An 18,121-nucleotide genomic window follows, 5' to 3' on the forward strand; every position below is an offset into this window, starting at 1 on the left:
GTCCTAGGGCCCCTAGAGAGTTTCTCAGGAACACTATAATGAGTGAAGAGAGGCTATGCAAAATCAGCTTCTATGGTTCATAGATTGAGAATTTGCTGCTGTTGTAAAACATTGGATTTTGTTCACTTTAAGTCTTATACGTGATTCAGTATATTTTTAGTTTGCAACTGAAAAATAATATGGAGGAAGTTTTACATAAATTAAATATCTTAAATATAAACTAGTAAAAAATATTTTTAATATCATAAATATATAAGCTGCTTCTTAAAACAACCAGCATCTCTTTGGTCAAGACAAACTAGCTTTTCTTTAATATTTTCTTAAACAAAATCCTAAAAATGAATTCCCAACCCTGCCTTCTGAAAAAGCTTGGATTCACATGCAGCTACACTTCTCACAAGAATCGTTAGACTATCCCAAGAAAGAAATTCACATTTACATTTTTAATTTATTGATTTGGTTCTGTCATCATTAACATTAATAATCAGGTGATTGCTTGGGGTAAAAAACAGCCAATGTAGGATCAACGAAAACCTAATTTTCTGGATTGGAATCTCATCCTATCAATGAAACAAATTATAGTAACTCATGATAAATATTAAACTTAGGTAAAAGGAAATATTTTCAAACTCACTGGGCATCTGAGTTATTCTCAACATATAACATCCACTTCCTCATCTGTATTATTAGTACCTTATTTTCTCACTTTAAAATTGTAACAGTGTTTTGCTAATTCTTTTCTTTTGTTGCAACATTTATCAAAATTAAACTGCAACATTGTCACCAAAGTAAAGACAAGTTGACCATTATGACTTGATTTCTTATTTCTTCTTTTTTTTTTTTTCTTTTTTATTTTCCCACTGTACAGCAAGGGGGTCAGGTTATCCTTACATGTATACATTGCAATTACAGTTTTTCCCCCACCCTTTCTTCTGTTGCAACATGAGTATCTAGACATAGTTCTCAATGCTATTCAGCAGGATCTCCTTGTAAATCTATTCTAAATTGTATCTGATAAACCCAAGCTCCCGATCCCTCCCACTCCCTCCCCTTATTTCTTCTTAACAGTGTTACAAGGAGGCACAACCAGGAGGGACAGATGTGAGTCCTTTGCATCAATTAATTTCTGGTGCCAATTTCCTTGCCTGAAAAATGAAAACCTTGCCACCAGCACATTTCTTGAGTCTACTGAGGAATTTTAACAAATTTCTATAATGCCCTGGCATGGTAAAATGATAAACAACAAATCGTATTCATCACGAAGCTATATACAGCCTACCAAAATGAAAAAACAGACATATCTGAAATAGTGTTTTACTCCCCACAAAGGAATTAGATATTTACACATAGTTCTAGTGGTGAAATTGCCATTCTCTTTGTTCAAAAAAACAAAACAAAACAACAAAAAAAGCTGTGCTGAGTAAGCTGTTCTAAGTAAGATAAGAATTACCTATAGCACAGAAAAGATATACAGGCATACTTTATCTTGTACTTCGAAGATACTGCATTCTTACAAATTGAAAGTTTGTGACAACACTGAATAAAGCAAGTCTACTGGCACCATTTTTCCAACAGCAATTGCTCACTGTCTATCACTGTGTCCCTTTTTGATAATTCTCTCAGTATTTCTAACTTTTTCATTAATATTATATTCATTATGGTGATCTGAGATCAGTGACCTATAATGTTACTGCTACAACTTGCCAGAGGCTCAGATGATGGTTAGCATTTTTCTAGCAATAAAATATGTATTTATTTTTTTTTAACTTTACGGTATATGGAAGTCCCTGGGCCAGGTACTGAATTCAAACCACAGCTGCAGCAATATCTGATCCTTTAACCCACTGTGCTGGGCTGAGGATTGAACCACACCTCCAGAGCAAACCAAGCCAAGCCACTGCAGTCAGATTCTTAATCCACTATGCCACAACAGGAACTCCAGCAATAAAGTATTTCTTAATTAGGTATGTGCATTGGGGTTTTTTTTTAGATATAATGCGATTACACACTTAGAAGACTGCTGTAGAGCATAAATATAACTTTTTAGATGCACTAGGAAATCCCAAAATTTGTGTGACTCACTTTATTGCAGCATTTGCTACACTGCCATGGTCTAGAACTGAATCATGTTCAAGGTCTGTCTATAACCATTAACACTTGTGTGTACTTTACCAAGTATTTCACATGTTATGAATTGTGATGCTTAGAAGAAGCTTGTTAAGTAGAAATTATTTTTCATTTTGAATCTGAGGATAATGAAGCTCATAAAAATACCTGCAACAGGATTGCTCAGAAAGTTTGAGGAGGAGCCAGTATTCGGAGCCGAGGTCTTCCCCTTTCCACCAAACCAAGCTGGAAGGCCAAATTCTTGGGTAATAATGTACACCTTTGGAAGTCAGATAGTCTGAGTAACACTCTGGGTTGGACGAAAGCCAGCAGAGACTGACCAAAGCTCTGAACCTCCACTGGCCACTGGTCTGCCATTCCCATCTTCATCTTCCAACCCAATCTTAACTTGTCTTCTGGATTTTGCTTTGCCACTTCATATGCAAATGTCCTCCTTGTACTGCGAGGACTCTGATGGAAGGGGCTAGGCGTTTATCCATGTCTGCACTCTCCTTAATAGCTTACCTCTAAGGAATGCTAACCAAATAACTATTTAAAAGAATTGAATTAATTCATTAACTCATGGGGAAAACATTTCTTGAACACTCACTCCGTGACTTTTTTAGTGTTAGATCAGTATGCAGGACAGAGAGAATCCCCACCACCATGGAGTTTACAGACAGATGTTGAACAACTAACACTGACAGTCGTGAGACCTCAGGGCAGTGTTGCTGGTTATGAAAGGGAGAACAGGGAGCTAACTTGGTGTGAGGCAACAGGGAAGACCTCCCTTAAGAAGAGACATTCAACCGGCCACTTAAGGTTGAAGGGGAGGGAGAAAGATGAAAAGGCAAATGCAACTTTGAAAAGGCAGACACTAGCCCTGGTACTAAGATGGAGAAGTGCTTCCTCAAAAGCACATCTTAAATCCTGCATCTTACTGAACTACCTTGGCTCAGAACCAAATCTAATAATTACATTGGGATTTTCAGGGTACAGCCAGAATCACAATAATTAAAATAATTTCTTCATGTAGACAGATTATGTACTTTGTTGGATCTTTAGAATACTTCAATAAATGTTTTCAGCCTTACTATAAAAGTTGAGGGCAGGGGTGGGGTTCTCCCTCTTTTATCTAAAACTAAACATTTTATTTCACATGTACAAATTCAATATTCTAATTGGTGTCTAGCCTGGTTGAGAAACTGGATCCTTGTGAAACCAGTAGGAAAACATTGTAAAGATTTACTTAGTCACAGCTGTTCTTTACAAGTCATTTCAAATTTTATAGTTGGTTATAACTGTACTTCCAGTTGTAAATTAAGTCTTTATTGGGTGAGATATGGGGAGTTGTTATACAGGGTGTCACAAGGTCATGTGTGGTACTCCACAATGTGGAAAAAAATAAATTACATGGCTTTATGGCAAATGGTATACATATAATTAAAATGAGATGTTCTCACAGCCTATAGTTTTACAATTTTAAAGCTTGTCGTAAAACTTATACACATGTATAAACTGCCAGAAAGACATATGTTTTCATTTTATGTAGACAGATGCTAACAACTGCTAAGGAATCTCTATGGGAAATTGTTATGGACTGAATCGTGTCTCCTCGAAAAATCTCAATGAAGTCCTAACCCCAGTGCCTCAGAATAGTACTGTTTGGATACAGAGTCTTTAAAGATGTAATAAAGCTTAAGGGAAGTCCTATGGGGAATCCTAATCCAATATGACTGGTGTCCCTATAAGAAGAGGAAAAAAAACAACACCAACAGCAACGAAAAAACACCAGGGATGTGCACACACAGAGAAAAAGCCATGCAAGGGCGCAGTGAGAAGGGGACTATTTTCAGGCCATGGAGAAAGGTCTAGGGTGAAACTAAACCTGCTGCCACCTTGATCTTGGACTTACAGCCTCCAGGACTGTGAGAAATCAATTCCTGTTATTTAAGCCACCCAGTCTATAGACTTTGTTAAGGCAGGCTGAGCAGAATAATAAGCATGAAATTAATATAGATATATATTTTACAGCCAGGAATGTGCAAGCCCAAAGAGTATATGCATGCACACAAGGATTGGCCGTGTGCAGTAAAATTACCTAAAGTCTTATTTGAACACATTGGGAAGAGTTTTACTATGTCTTTGCACGTTAATTTTTCTGCTAGATTTAAAATGAGTATGTATCATTTACACTTATGCAGCCAGACTTATCTGGATATTAATTAGGAAAAATAGAACTTTTTATGAAGCGGGGTCAATGCACGGGTCCCCTCAAAGTAAAAGATGTTTCGGACCTATTTACAAGTTGATTATTTCAGCTTTTAGAGAGAAGTTGAGAGGCTGGGCTTAATCTACCTACAATTGCCAAAGATGAATATTAAACTAGACTCCACTGTTTCAAATTAAACTTTTTACATGTAGCTGTTATATTCCTGTCACTTATCAAGTTACCTTAAGAAGCTTTTTGTGAGTTTAATTAAGCCTGACTAATTCTCCAACAGTACAAAGAAAGATGAATTCCTTAAATATTTAATCCATTTATGACTCAAAGTGTCATTTTCTGAATGTGGCTGTTAAATTCTTGGAATTAATTACCCTTTGAATTAAAGCTGCTTTTTCAGACATTCAAGACATACATACAGTCACAGCTCACACAATGCGTAAATTCAACATTTCATCTGTCCATCAAGAGAATTTATTTCAAATGCTGGATTCAAAATCTCAAGCCAATAGGCTTATTTGTGACCATTAACTAAGAAATCTTTGACTCTAAACTCAGTAACAATCAGGCATGATTGCTGATTTTTCCTCTGCCTGCATTTTCGTCCACGTATTAATGAGTTAAAGGTTAGCTGCCCTCTATTTGCACAATCACTATTCTTTTTCATGGCAACTTTGTTCACCTTAACTAACTTTCGGTGCCATCTCCAGAAAGCTTTTCCCCATTATGATCAGCAGGCAACACCACCAGTGCCCGTCCCTCTCCTTTATATCACCCCCCTGCCATATGTGTCAATTTAAGTTTAAGTTGATTAAAATTAAATACATTTAGGAGTTCCCACCGTGGCACAACAGGATTGGTGGCATCTTGGAAGCGCTGAGACCCAGGTTCAATCCCCAGCCCAGCAGAGTGGGTTAAGGATCCGGTGTTGCTGCAGCTGCAGCTTAGGTGGTGACTGTGGTTCAGATCTGATCCCTGGCCCAGGAACTCCACATGCCTCAGGGGAACCAAAAGTAAAATTAAGTTAAAATAAATGAAATACAATTAGAAGTTCCCATTAGGGCACAGCAGGTTAAACATTTGGTGGTGTTGCAGCTGTGGCATACATTGCAGCTGCAGCTCAGATTCAATCCCTGGGCTGGGAATTTCCATATGCTACAGGTGCAACTGAAAAAAAGAAAAAAAGTTAAATGCAATAAACAATTCCAGGCCTTGGTCACACTAGTCACATTCCACATACTTATCCGCCCATGTGGCCAGTGGCGATCTCCTTAGACAGTGAAGATTTAGAGCATCTCCACCATCACAGAAAATCCTCCAGGACAGTGCTGTGCTAAACACTTCATGTTGTCACTGATGTACACAATTACTCTCTGAGGTCAGTACTCATTTACATTCCTGTTTTGCTCCTTAGAAACCTGAGACGTTATGAGGATCAGTGACGTTTTGGGAATAGAATCTTCTCTCCAATTCCAGAGACTGAGCTCTGACCTCACACAGGACCGTCATGTCTGTTCCTCTCCTTTGTTGCATCCCCGAACACTGGATACACCTGTTACTTTATTTCAATTACACATTTCCTATTTCTTCTCTCTTGGTATTTTGGAGACTATTCAAGACCGGAAGTGCTCTTCAAGACTTGAGTCCCAAGAACACAAGGAGATCGGTCAGGCAACCATGTTTATGGAGCACCTAATACCCCCAGAACAAGACCCTGGATTCCTGTCTAAGGAAACTGGAAGACTAGATAAGGAGCAGACAGAAAACCGCACATACACACGCCTGCAGCCACAGAGACCCAAGCCTACAAGCACAAATCCTGATGACCTTGTGGTTGTTGGTGCTCAGAAATCACTGCCCTGTTCCCAGCTCCATGCTAGATGCTGGGGTTCTGGGAGATGCTGGTGAACTCAACTTCTAGAGAAGAAAGCTGCCTTTTGATGGAAATTCAAATGCCCTCAGAGATGCTAAGGGACGGAAAGATTATACATTAGCTAGTTCGCTTTCATGATTCCAAGTCTCAATTTAGGGAATGTTTATTCCCAGATACCATTTTCTAGTGTTAGCAATATAAACAGTACCTGAAAAATATTTCTAGACTAATTCGCTGAACACCCTTCTCCTTCCACCACCACCTCCCACACATCTCTGATTTTAAGTATAATTATTTACATTGAAAATGTAAAACATAAAATGATATGTTTGAATTTCTTAGTTTTTAATAACAGGAATTATAAAAATACTTTTGTTTGAGAAGGAAAATAAGAAATAGGCAAAAGGGGTGGTGGAGGGATGGACTGGGGGTTTGGGGTTGGCATATGCACACTATTGATTACGGAATGGGTGGTCAACAGGGCCCTGCTGTCTAGCCCAGAGAATGCTACCCTATATTCTATGATAACCTATATGGGAAAAGAATCTGAAAGAGAGTGGATATGTATACATGTATAACTGAAGCACTCTGTTGTACAGCAGAAATTATCACCACCTTGTGAATCAACCAGACTTCAATAAAACTTTAAAAAACGGAAAAAAGAAAGAAAAAATGAAAAACGTACAGTCGATATACATGTTAAAAAATAAACACCCTCTGCTATAAAAAAAAAAAAAAAGAGTAGGGAAAAATAATTGAAAGAGAACACACTACGCTCCCATGGTTACGGAATGGAAAGCACCTGCCCTAGGTGATAGACAGGACATGCACGGCAGGCAGGCGCCTGGAGCCCAGTACCTACCCCCTTTCATCATGCCCACTTCGTAGCACTTGCGTAGCCGGCAGGCCTGACAGCTCTTCCTCCTGTTCTTATCAATTGTGCACTGGTTGGTAGCTGGACACATGTAGTCATTATGTCCTATCAAAAGCAAGAGGACAGAATTAGTATTATTTCAGCAAATTTAGCCGGTCAGAATCTGCAGGGAAGCTGTCTGGAGGATGTTTTCCTGTCACTTACTGGGACCTCCCTGTGGTTGCTACCTCAGTCCGCCATCCTTCTTCTGCCCTTCTTGAAGTGTTTTTTGAAAAACTCTCCTAGACTCAATTTCTGCCTCCCTTTGTTGCTTTGGGGGCAAATCCCCTTCAGTTCACACAGCCCATATTTGGAGACTTGATGTCTTATATATATTCACAAGGTTAAGCTTTCTCAGTATATATGGCTTTTTTTTTTTTTTTTGACCCAGGCCACTCACCAAAATTGTTGTCCAAATAGAGCTGTTAGAACTCTCAGAGAGTTTCAAAACGGCCTTTCTTAAAATGTAATTTAGACAATCTTTAAGTAGGTCTTCAGATGCAATACAGAACACTTAAATTCAAGTTAGGGATGCTGGGCTGGGGCAGTAGCCAAGTTCAGTCCTTAAGTTAGTAAGTCCATCACTTACTAGCTGGAGGACTCTAAGCAAGTTAGTTAACATCCCCCAGTCCACCTTTCCCCCTCTAACCTAGAAAAAAACAGTGGTACACACTATATAACATTATTCTAAGAATTACATTATTCTAAGAATTAAATGTGAGAATACATGCCAAGGGCTTAGCTCAGCACCTCATGAATAATATTAGTTGTTGTCGCTGCTGGCCTTTTATTCTCATTCTCTTATTTTTCTCTCTTGCTCATTGAATCTCTCTCACTCAAATGCTTCTTTCTTATTGGATTTTATCACATTGTGAGCGTTTCCCACAAAAAAAAAGGTCTCCCTTGACCCACATCACTCTCCAACTTCTCTCTCACATCCTGTCCTCCTTCTCAGCTCAAATCCTCACAGATGTCTACACCTGAGGTCTTCTTCCTCCTTTTTCTCCAGCATGGCTCAACTCATGGCCATCTGTCTGCCACAGTTGTTGCGCCACAAAAGCAGCTTCCCAAAAACCACCCGTGGCATCTGCTGCTGAATTCAACAGATACTCTGAGCGCACGTCTTATTTGACCTCCCTCTTAAAACACGCAGGGTCTGGGGTTAGTAGATGAAAATATTGCATTTGGAGTGGATGGGCACTGAGACCCTGCTTACAGCACAGGAAACTACACTGAATCACTTGTGATGGAACATGCTGGAGGGTAATGCGAGAAAAAGAATATATATGTATGACTGGGTCACTTTTCTGTACAACTGAAATCGATAGAACATTGTAAATCAATCATAATTTTTAAAAGTATTTAAAAAGATACATGAAAAACAAACAAACAAAAAAAAAAACACGTGTTTCCCTCGGTTTCCATAACACAAAGCATAACCAGTGTTCCTTCTACCTCTCAGGTTGGGGCTTCCCAGCCTCTTCAGATTCACTGGCTTCCATCCATCCATGAGCCAGAGCTGCAGAGGGCTCAATGTCAGGCCCTTTTCTCTTCTTGCAGCTCTGAGTTCTCCCACCAGAAAATCTATCTCACATTTGTGGCTTTTGTCACCGCTAAAGGCAGATGACTCAGACTTCAATTCCCAGCTCAACCGTTTTCTCTGAGCTCTGGGGACAGAACAGCCAACTGCCCACATAAAGTTTCTGCTCGATGACTTAGAAGTCACCTCCATTTCTTTATCCATCCAAAGAAGTCTGAGTTGATAGTGTGCAAAATATTGAACTTCAAAAATTAAAAAAATATTGTTGGCATATTTTTATGAAGAAGTTCATTTCTATAAGTCTAAATTCTTATATCTCTTGGGAAAATGTCCTGAATTTAGACTAAAAGGATGATATGTACTATTTTATTTTATTTTTAATAATGATTTTTATTTTTTCCATTATAGCTGGTTTACAGTGTTCTGTCAATTTTCTAAGAGGTATACACAGTGCAATACTACTCAGCCATAAAAAAGAACAAAATAATGCCATTTGCAGCAACATGGATGGAACTAGAGACTCTCATACTAAGTGAAGTAAGTCAGAAAGAGAAAGACAAATAACGTATGATATCACTTATATCTGGAATCTAAAAATACGACACAAATGAACCTTTCCACAGAAAAGAAAATCATGGACATGGAGATATGTACTATTTTAAAACATGTTTTCATTCATTAAAAAAAGCGAGTGTGTATGTGACCTTCTAACTCAGATTCTCTATTTGTCTCTCTTTTCTCATTTACTAAGGGCAAGATGCAACGTGAGGTGAAATGTTTCACCTACAGTCCTCTTTGTGCTTTATTCACTTCGAGGGTCAGTCCAATTAGAATAGGGTGGAATGGGGACTTGACAAGAAAAGTTGGTCTCATAAAACTTGATTCTGCATCTTTAGATATACTCTGTAAAAGTCACTGTAAAAACAGGCTTCAGATTAAGTTAACATCTGCATTCTTCTATTGCATAATAGGAATCAACAAACTAGTCAATATAGTTAAAACCTTGTAAGTTCAGGAAAAGACCACACACTGTCCCACATATCAAGACACAGTTATTATTTTGAGAATATTGCCTATTAACAGGGGTAAATTGAGGAGGTAATAGATGTAAACTCTAAGCAGAAGACATATTCTTCTGACATTTCAAAGAAATTCTTGTTATTTGGTCTCCTATGATTTTTATCCAGTAACTTGCATAATGCTGACTTATTTTAACTCTTTTTTTTTTCTTTTTAGGGCTGCACTCATGGCATATAGAAGTTCCCAGGCTAGAGGTTGAATCAGAACTGCAGCTGCCAACCTATTCCAGAGCCACAGCAACGCAGGATGTGAGCCACATCTGCACCCTACACCACAGCTCACAGCAATGCTGCATCCTAAACCCACTGAGCGAAGCCAGGGATGGAACCCCCGTCCTTATGGATGCTAGTTGGGTTCATTAAAGCTGAGCCACAATAGGAATTCCTTGACTTACTTTAACTCTTAAAAAAATGATTTTACATTAAGTCTCAGAAGGGAACAGTCGATAATCATTTGAACCCAAAATTACTTTGATTCACTTTCTCTTCCAAAAGCCAGACACACTGTCAGCTAGAAAATGGAAGAACTCAATTGTGTCGAAAGTTTAAGTTTTATGTTTGGAGTGGCCAGCCATCATAGATGTGTATCTCTATGAAACCAAATGAAATTCTTGAACTAACATTTTCAACACATAAAATATCCTGGGTTTTCACAATCAAATTCATCCCTTAACAAGAACTAAAATAGATGTGCAACAGAATCAAATTCATAATGCAAACCTTTTGTGACAAAGCTGGGTTTTCTCCTGCCCAAACTATACTAAAATTTAGAAATGATAAATTGGCAACAAGAAAAATTAATAAGTACCTATTTGATATATACAATTAAAACAAATTCTTCGTAACTAAACACCATTAACAACTACTTGTAAGTCTTCAATTTACATCCGAAGATAGAAAAAAAAATTTTTTGTTCCCTAATGAGAAGGCTTGGGTAAGCTGTGTGCTTAAAGCAATTGATTGAAGTTTCTTTAAGAAGAAACTTCTTTTTAAATTTTATTATTTGGCCTTGTGAAAGTAAGGCAAGGGGAAATCTTTTTGAAATAGAGTTCAGTTTTCAAAACTATATTAATGAGACATACAATGTCTTTACTGAAGAGACTGAAGCAATCTGTGCCTGTGACCAGATCTGCCCAAAACTTCCTCTTGCACAGGATGAAGGGCAAGTGCAGATTTGAGGTATCAGCTGCAGGGGAAGGTTTGGAGAAATAATTGCTATCATCTTGCCCACCAAGAAATAAAAATCAAGCCTTTAGGCTAATTTAAGGTTTGAATAATAGGAGAGGAGGCAAGTGAAACATAAGCAGGGACCATGAATAGTGGGGAGAGTAGAATCTATGAGCAGGAATTACCAGACTCATCCACAGGGGCAACAAAAGGGCTCAGCTGAGCTTTTCCCCACGTCTCTCCCGGATTCCTCCCTTGACTTTGTGTTTTCCCTTTTCTTCTTATTTTTTCCTCTTTTGGCTGTTTTTGCATTATTACCATGACACAGAAAATTTAGATTTGTTAGTTATGAAAAGAAGCCATGACCTGCCTTCAGAGATTCAATGGAAATTTTAAAAAAGATCCAATTTAAAAAAGCAGAGAGGAGTTCCCGTCGTGGCACAGTGGTTAACGAATCCGACTAGGAACCATGCGGTTGCGGGTTCGGTCCCTGCCCTTGCTCAGTGGGTTAACGATCCGGCGTTGCCGTGAGCTGTGGTGTAGGTTGCAGACGCGGCTCGGATCCCGCGTTGCTGTGGCTCTGGCGTAGGCCGGTGGCTACAGCTCCGATTCAACCCCTAGCCTGGGAACCTCCATATGCCGCGGGAGCGGCCCAAGAAATAGCAACAACAACAACAACAACAAAGACAAAAAGACAAAAAAAAAAAAAAAAAAAAAAGAAATAAAAAAGCAGAGAGAATGTAGAGCAAAGGGAACCCTCATGCACAACTGGTGGGCATGGAAAGCTGGTGCGGCCGCTACAGAAAACCGTATGGAGGTTTTGCGAGAAATTAAAAAATAGAACTACCGTATGATCCAGCAGTCCCACTTCTGGATCTATATGCCAAGGAAACGAACTCATTGTTTCAAAGAGGTGTCTGCACGTCTGTGCTCAGGGCAGCATTGTTCGCAATAGCCAAGGCAGAGACACAACCCAAGTGTCTGGTGACAGATGAGCAGATAAAGGAAATGGGAAACATATCTAATGGAATACTGTTCGCCCTTAACAAGTAGAGAAATTCTGTCATTCTTGACAATGTGGATGAGCCTGGCGGGCATCATATTAGATGACATAAGCCGGAGGATAATACGCCAGGAGAAAGATAAATACGGCATGGGATCACTTATATGTGGAATCTGAAAAAAGAAAAAAAGGCCAAACGGAACAAACTTTCGGTTACAAGTTGAATCAGGTCTGAGGATCTAATGTATAACATGGCGGCTACAGCTGATAATGATGTATCGTTTAATTGAAATTGGCTCAGAGAGTAGATTTTAAATGTTCTCACCAAAAAAAAAAAAAAAAAAATGATGAATGTGTTAACTATTCAATGGGGAGAAATCCTTTCACAGTGTATACATATATCAAATCATCCCTTTGCATACTTTAAATATCTACCTTTTGTCAATTACATCTGAATAAGCCTGGAAAAATAAAATAAAAAGAGCAGCAGCCGGAGAGGAATCACACTTTTCCCTCGATGCATTCTAGCAGTCACCTCAGACCAAATCTCCTTACTTAAGCCTCACACCCCTACACCCAGCTGCCCCCAGTTCATTTAGACTTGACTGGCATGGATTCTTCAAGACGGATGTGCCCCAGGCACAGCTGACCATCTTCTTTCCTCACCCATCTGTTCCTATCCACTGCCACACCATGAAGCTTGAAACATGGGTGTTATTCTAGACCCCAAGACCCCACCCTCTTCCTCACTCAACCCTTCCCACTCCCCACAACACACTCATATACACACTTACCAAATCAATTATTTTATTTTTTTGCACCCACATTTTCATTGCAGCACTATTCACAACAGCCAAGACAAGGAAACAACCCAAATGTCCATCAACAGATGATTGGATTCGGAAGATGTGGTATATATACGCAATGGAATACTACTCAGCCATAAAAAAGAACAAAATAATGCCATTTGCAGCAACATGGATGGAACTGGGGACTCTCATACAAAGTGAAATAAGTCACAAAGAGAAAGACAAATACCACATGGTATCACTTATATCTGGAATCTAATATACAGCACAAATGAACCTTTCCACAGAAAAGAAAATCATGGACTTGGAGAATAGACTTGTGGCTGCCAAGAGGGAGGGGGAGGGAGCGGGATGGACTGGGAACTTGGGGTTAACAGATGCAGACTATTGCCTTTGGAATGGATTAGCAATGAGATCCTGCTGTGTAGCACTGGGAACTATGTCTAGTCACTTATGATGGAGCCTGATAATGTGAGAAAATAGAATGTATACATGTATGTATAACTGGGTCACCATGCCGTACAGTAGAAAAAGAATGGATTGGGGAAATAACAATTGATTACAATTAAAAATAAATTTAAAAAAATAAAAGCAAAGAAGACAGGAAAAAAAACCAAATCAATTCTTTTAAAATTCTTTTTCAAAGCAAAATCAAGTGTGCCCTGGGCCTGTCGTCACTACAGCCACTACCATTTCCCGCCCAGGTTATGGAAACAACCACTGACTCCAGCCTTCTCCTACGAAACGGTGCCAGAGTGATTCTTCTAAAATCCTACACCATCATGTCATTAACCTGCTTTGATATTCAGATGTGCCTCAAAGCTCCAAGGAAAAAATTTAAATGCCTTAAGACAACTCACCAAGCTGTTCCTGATAAGCCTTGGCCTTCTTTCCGAGATTTGTCACTCACCGCCCTCTAAGTCACATCTAAGTTCTAGCCATGTCTTTCTGTTCAAATACTCCATGCTCCTTCACACACACACACACACACACACACACACACACACACACACTGGGCTTTGCACACACCCTTCTTTCTTAGGGGAACAGACTTTTCCTACTCTAGGGCTGAATCCTATTCATCTTTCAAGTGTTATCATTCAAGATAGCAATTCCTCTGGGAAATCCTTTCTGCCCCTCCAAGGGTGTCTGGCTTTTGTCCTGTCATAACATCTACCACGATGCACTTTAATTGCTGTTTCAATGCCCAGGTCACTTTAAGTTTGACAAGGAATGGGCTGTATCTGTCTCATCTGTCACAGTTATCCTGTGCTCAGCACATTCTCAGGCACAGAGCAGAGCTCAGCAAATAGTTGTTATCTGAACAAAATGGAGTTCTAAGCTCTGTGGTGCCCCTCTCTCTGGACACCCCCCCCCAACCCCTTACTGGAGCACATGCCTCTGAGGGGGCAGACTGGAGTTCCATAAAGGAAATAATGGCTGGCAAAGTGATGACCCCCACCAAAGCAATGGCCACAACACCCCAGGACCCCAAAACTCAGGCCCACAAAAACAAGGCTCGGTCCTAAGGGATGAAACCAGCAGAGGGAAGGGCAAGTCTGCTCGTCATCACTGGACGAGGCCAGACATCGGCACGAAGGAGCAGCTCTTCACAGGTGTGACAGGCCAAGAAGTGAGAAATCAGAATTTGGATTAGCCATGAATTGTCTCCACTATTTCTATTCTGATGCCTTGCTGGTTTTCTAAGGTGACTATATTTTATGACTGCCCCCAAATAAAAATCAACATATTCTAATTACTTCAAAGCTTGTCCTTGGGGTTTCCCATCATGGCTCAGCAGGTTAAGAATCCAACCAGTATCCATGAGGACGCGACTTCAATCCCTGACCTTGCTCATTGGGTTAAGGATCCTGCACTGCCACAAGCTGCAGCATAGGTCACAGGGGTGGTTCGGATATAGTGTGGCTGTGACTTTGGCATAGGCTTCAGCTGCAGCTCTGATTCAACCCCTAGCCTACGAACTTCCATACGCTCTAAAAACAAAACAAAACAAAAAAGTTTGTTCTTTATGGAAATGGTTTCCTGCATTAAAATGTTATTTTTTTCTCTCTAACATTTCAGTTATGTACGCATTTTGATATGGTTTCTTTTTACTAATAATGGTTCTTTTCAGAGCGTTTTAACTTTTTTTGAACTTCTACTTTGTGACTTTTCTGAAGTTCAGTCCTCTAAGGCAATTAACAACTTCTTTCATTCATCTCCTCCTCACCACCATCACCAAAGAACAGGTTTAGCTATGAAAATAATGGGGCCCTCTTACTATTTCTCATAGAAAATTTAAATTCTTATCAATGAATTATTAACAGCATCAAAGTATTAGTAGGAAGGGAGCACAGCTTAATTGAAGGTTTTCCTACACATAAAAGACATGGACTCTTCAGTAACGAAGCTAAAATACAATGTATGCTACTCATGGCTTAATAGTTGAAGATAGGAGTTCCTGTGGTGGCTCAGTGGTTAACGAATCCAACTAGGAACCATGAGGTTGCGGGTTCGATCCCTGGCCTTGCTCAGTGGGTTAAGGATCCGATGTTGCCATGAGCTGTGGTGTAGATCGCAGACAGGTGGCTTGGATCATGTGTTGTGTGGCTGTGGCTTAGGCCTGCGGCTACAGCTCCAATTAGACCCCTAGCCTGGGAACCTCCAAATGCCATAGGATCGGCCCTAGAAAAGGCAAAAAGACAAAAAAAATTTTTAAAAAAAGTTGAAGATAAACAAAAAAAGTTTAAGATAAATAAAATTTAAAAATAAAAAAAAGTTGAAGTTAAAATATTTGCTTCAAACATATCACATAAATATGAACATCAACTTGCCTCAATAGCAATTCTGTAATATATGTATAGTAGGGTTTTTTTTTCCTTTTTTACTACTTTCTAGCATGGAATTAGAAGTTGTACTTGAATGGTGCCACCCAATTATTTCTCTCATTGACACATTTCAAAGTTTGAAGAAAGCACACACATAGATTTAATTCATAACCAGAAAAAAACTCAAATTATATGATATCAACTCTTATTGTATTATTTGTTTATAAATAAGCTCAATAAAGAGATATACACGTACTCTCAGGGGAAAAAATGCATTAAAATCAAGAAGATCTTGATGAGGTCAGGCAAAAAGCCAAGTAGGAAAGCTAGTGAAATGTAAAAAATAAGCATTTAACATTTTTTACCAACACATACAAGCATTTAGCTCACTGTTCATATTTTTAAGGCATGGAAATGAAAATGAATTCTCAAGTTAAAGGTAAATTAACTCTCCAATGTCTCAGCAACCACAAGTCCAAAAGAAAAAAAAAAAATCAACTTTAGCTAATCCTATCTAAAAGCCTCATTGTTCCAACAAAACAGTATTTCATTTTCAAAGGTCCGTTCTTTTATACCCGATTGACCCATAAATTTGGCTAACATCTATAAAGCATGTTTACTGTCTTTTCATTAAAGTCTGTCATTGAACGCCTGCATATAATTAACTAGCATTCATTAGAATCTGAAGTATCCAAGAGCCGAACACAAATTGTTTAAGGTGCTAAGTAAGATGTCAAAATCAGTATTTCTTTCTCCTTCTAAGAATTGATATGTATTTATAGAGTGTTATAAACAGTTTTAAATTTGATATGGAACCACAGGATCTTACACATATTTGGCCAAAAGGAAACCTATAACTTTTTAGTCTTATCAGTGAAAGATTATATTTTTGTTGGGTGTTAAGGTACAGAAAACGTCAAAACATAGTTTTGAGCCTCGGCATTGGGAAAATAAGAGTCTGCTCAAGAATTTTCAAAGCACTGTCATATAAACCAGCAACCACCCGGACCTGATTGGGGACTTCCAGCCACTGCTCTTTCTGAGCTTGTTCATTTCACATTTGTGCTCAATTGCTGTCTGAGAGGCAACTGCATGAGATCATCTGACCAAACATTCTCACTACTAACAAAACTGACCCACTTGGATCCTGACCATGATGGTACATAACCAGGATGGGCCAGGCACGTTGTTACACATGGATTATTTCATTTAATCCCCCAGCAACTTTACAAGGAAGGGATTATATTAACCTCCATTTCACACATGCAAAACTATGATAAAAGTTATAAAGCCTGCTCCAAACCTTACAGCAAGCACATGGCAGAGATGGGTTTTGAAGAAAGGTCTCGCTTATTACAGAGACTGAACTCCTACTCATTCATACAGGGAAGGCTTAACTTCCCCAAGGGGCAAGATCTTCACTCGGGAACTGCATCTGCTTTTCAGAGGTAACTGTGGTAGGATTCTCTGCAGCTGGGTGACCACTGAGTGTCTGAGTGCTTCGCAAGCTCCTGCACAAGCTCATGCACTTAGAAAAAGTGAAGAATCAAGAGAAACAATGTTACTGTCTTCTGTTTAACATATCTGCAAGAAGAATACCGTGGGAGGCCAAACCAATATTGAATTATTTTGGCAATAGCATTTCACTTAGATCACAGGGATGAAATGAGTGGTCCTGCTCTCCTGGACATGACCTCACAGAGGAACAGAAGCCTAACCCTCCCCGACACTCCATGGAAAATACTGACTTCCTACGCTATCTCCATCTACTCCATCCCTGTGATGCTTGATCTTAGCGGTGCCTCACATATTCACTGACTATGACCAAAGGAAAGCAGTGTTATGGGTAGAACTGAAAAATCAGTCCAAATGATGATGTTGTTGAGGCCCATCAATAAAAGGAAAAAGAAGACTGGCAATGAGTTAGTTGCAGGAATGAGCGTTTAATGGATTTTTTTTAATGAAAATGGGAGTGTCTGATTTTCATTAAAAATGAAGAATTTAAAAGTATTCAAAGTTATGCCAAAGAAAAAAAAATCACACCAAAATAGGCACAGATCATCTCTGAGTCATAAAGTAGGTGAGGCAGAGAGAAGACATGAAGAAGTTTGAAATAGCTTTGCCAAATGCTTAGGGCTAGAAGACGAAGAGGAAGAAAAAGATTCCAGTGGTTTGTGCTGGGGTGTCTTGAACATTTCTTATCATGACTCAGAAAGAAGATCTGATGTGGGATGGAGGTGGGAAAAAGAAGCATAGAACAATTTTAAACATGCTGCATTTGAGACATCAGTAGCAGACCAACAAGCAACTACCCAACAGGCTATTGTAAATACAGAACTGAAGCTTGGAAGGCAAGTAAGTCAAATTGAAGTTGGAGAGCATATTATCAAGAAACTCTACTTCTGAGTATCCACCCCAAAAGAACTGAAAGCAGAGACTCAAACAGACATTTGTACACCACATAAACAGCAGCATGATTCATTCTCACCAACAGGTGGGAACAACTCAATTGTCCATTGATAGATAAGCAGATAAACAAAATGTGATATATACAGTAGCCCCCCAAATCCGAAAGGATA

At 39.2% G+C, this 18,121-nt stretch overlaps 1 protein-coding gene across 33 annotated transcripts in view; it reads right to left on the bottom strand.

Moving 5' to 3' along the window:
- ESR1 (estrogen receptor 1) overlaps window positions 1–18,121 on the bottom strand; it is a 384,969-nt gene that overhangs the window by 192,281 nt on the left and 174,567 nt on the right. For 32 of the 33 annotated variants that reach the window (XR_014836665.1, XR_014836701.1, XR_014836687.1 and 29 more), the window contains 1 exon segment: window positions 7,066–7,182. Coding sequence is in view for 28 of the 33 variants with exons in the window: in XM_085010425.1 (XP_084866551.1) it covers window positions 7,066–7,182 (117 nt within the window). In the remaining 5 variants the exon portion in view is untranslated. 33 annotated transcript variants of the gene reach the window in all.

The sequence above is a fragment of the Sus scrofa genome, chromosome 1 (genome assembly GCF_054392235.1).
Source record: "Sus scrofa isolate SSC_HxYL_T2T_F1_AM1 chromosome 1, Sscrofa_HxYL_maternal_Yorkshire_Landrace_v2.0, whole genome shotgun sequence".
In the NCBI taxonomy this organism is placed as follows: domain Eukaryota; kingdom Metazoa; phylum Chordata; class Mammalia; order Artiodactyla; family Suidae; genus Sus; species Sus scrofa.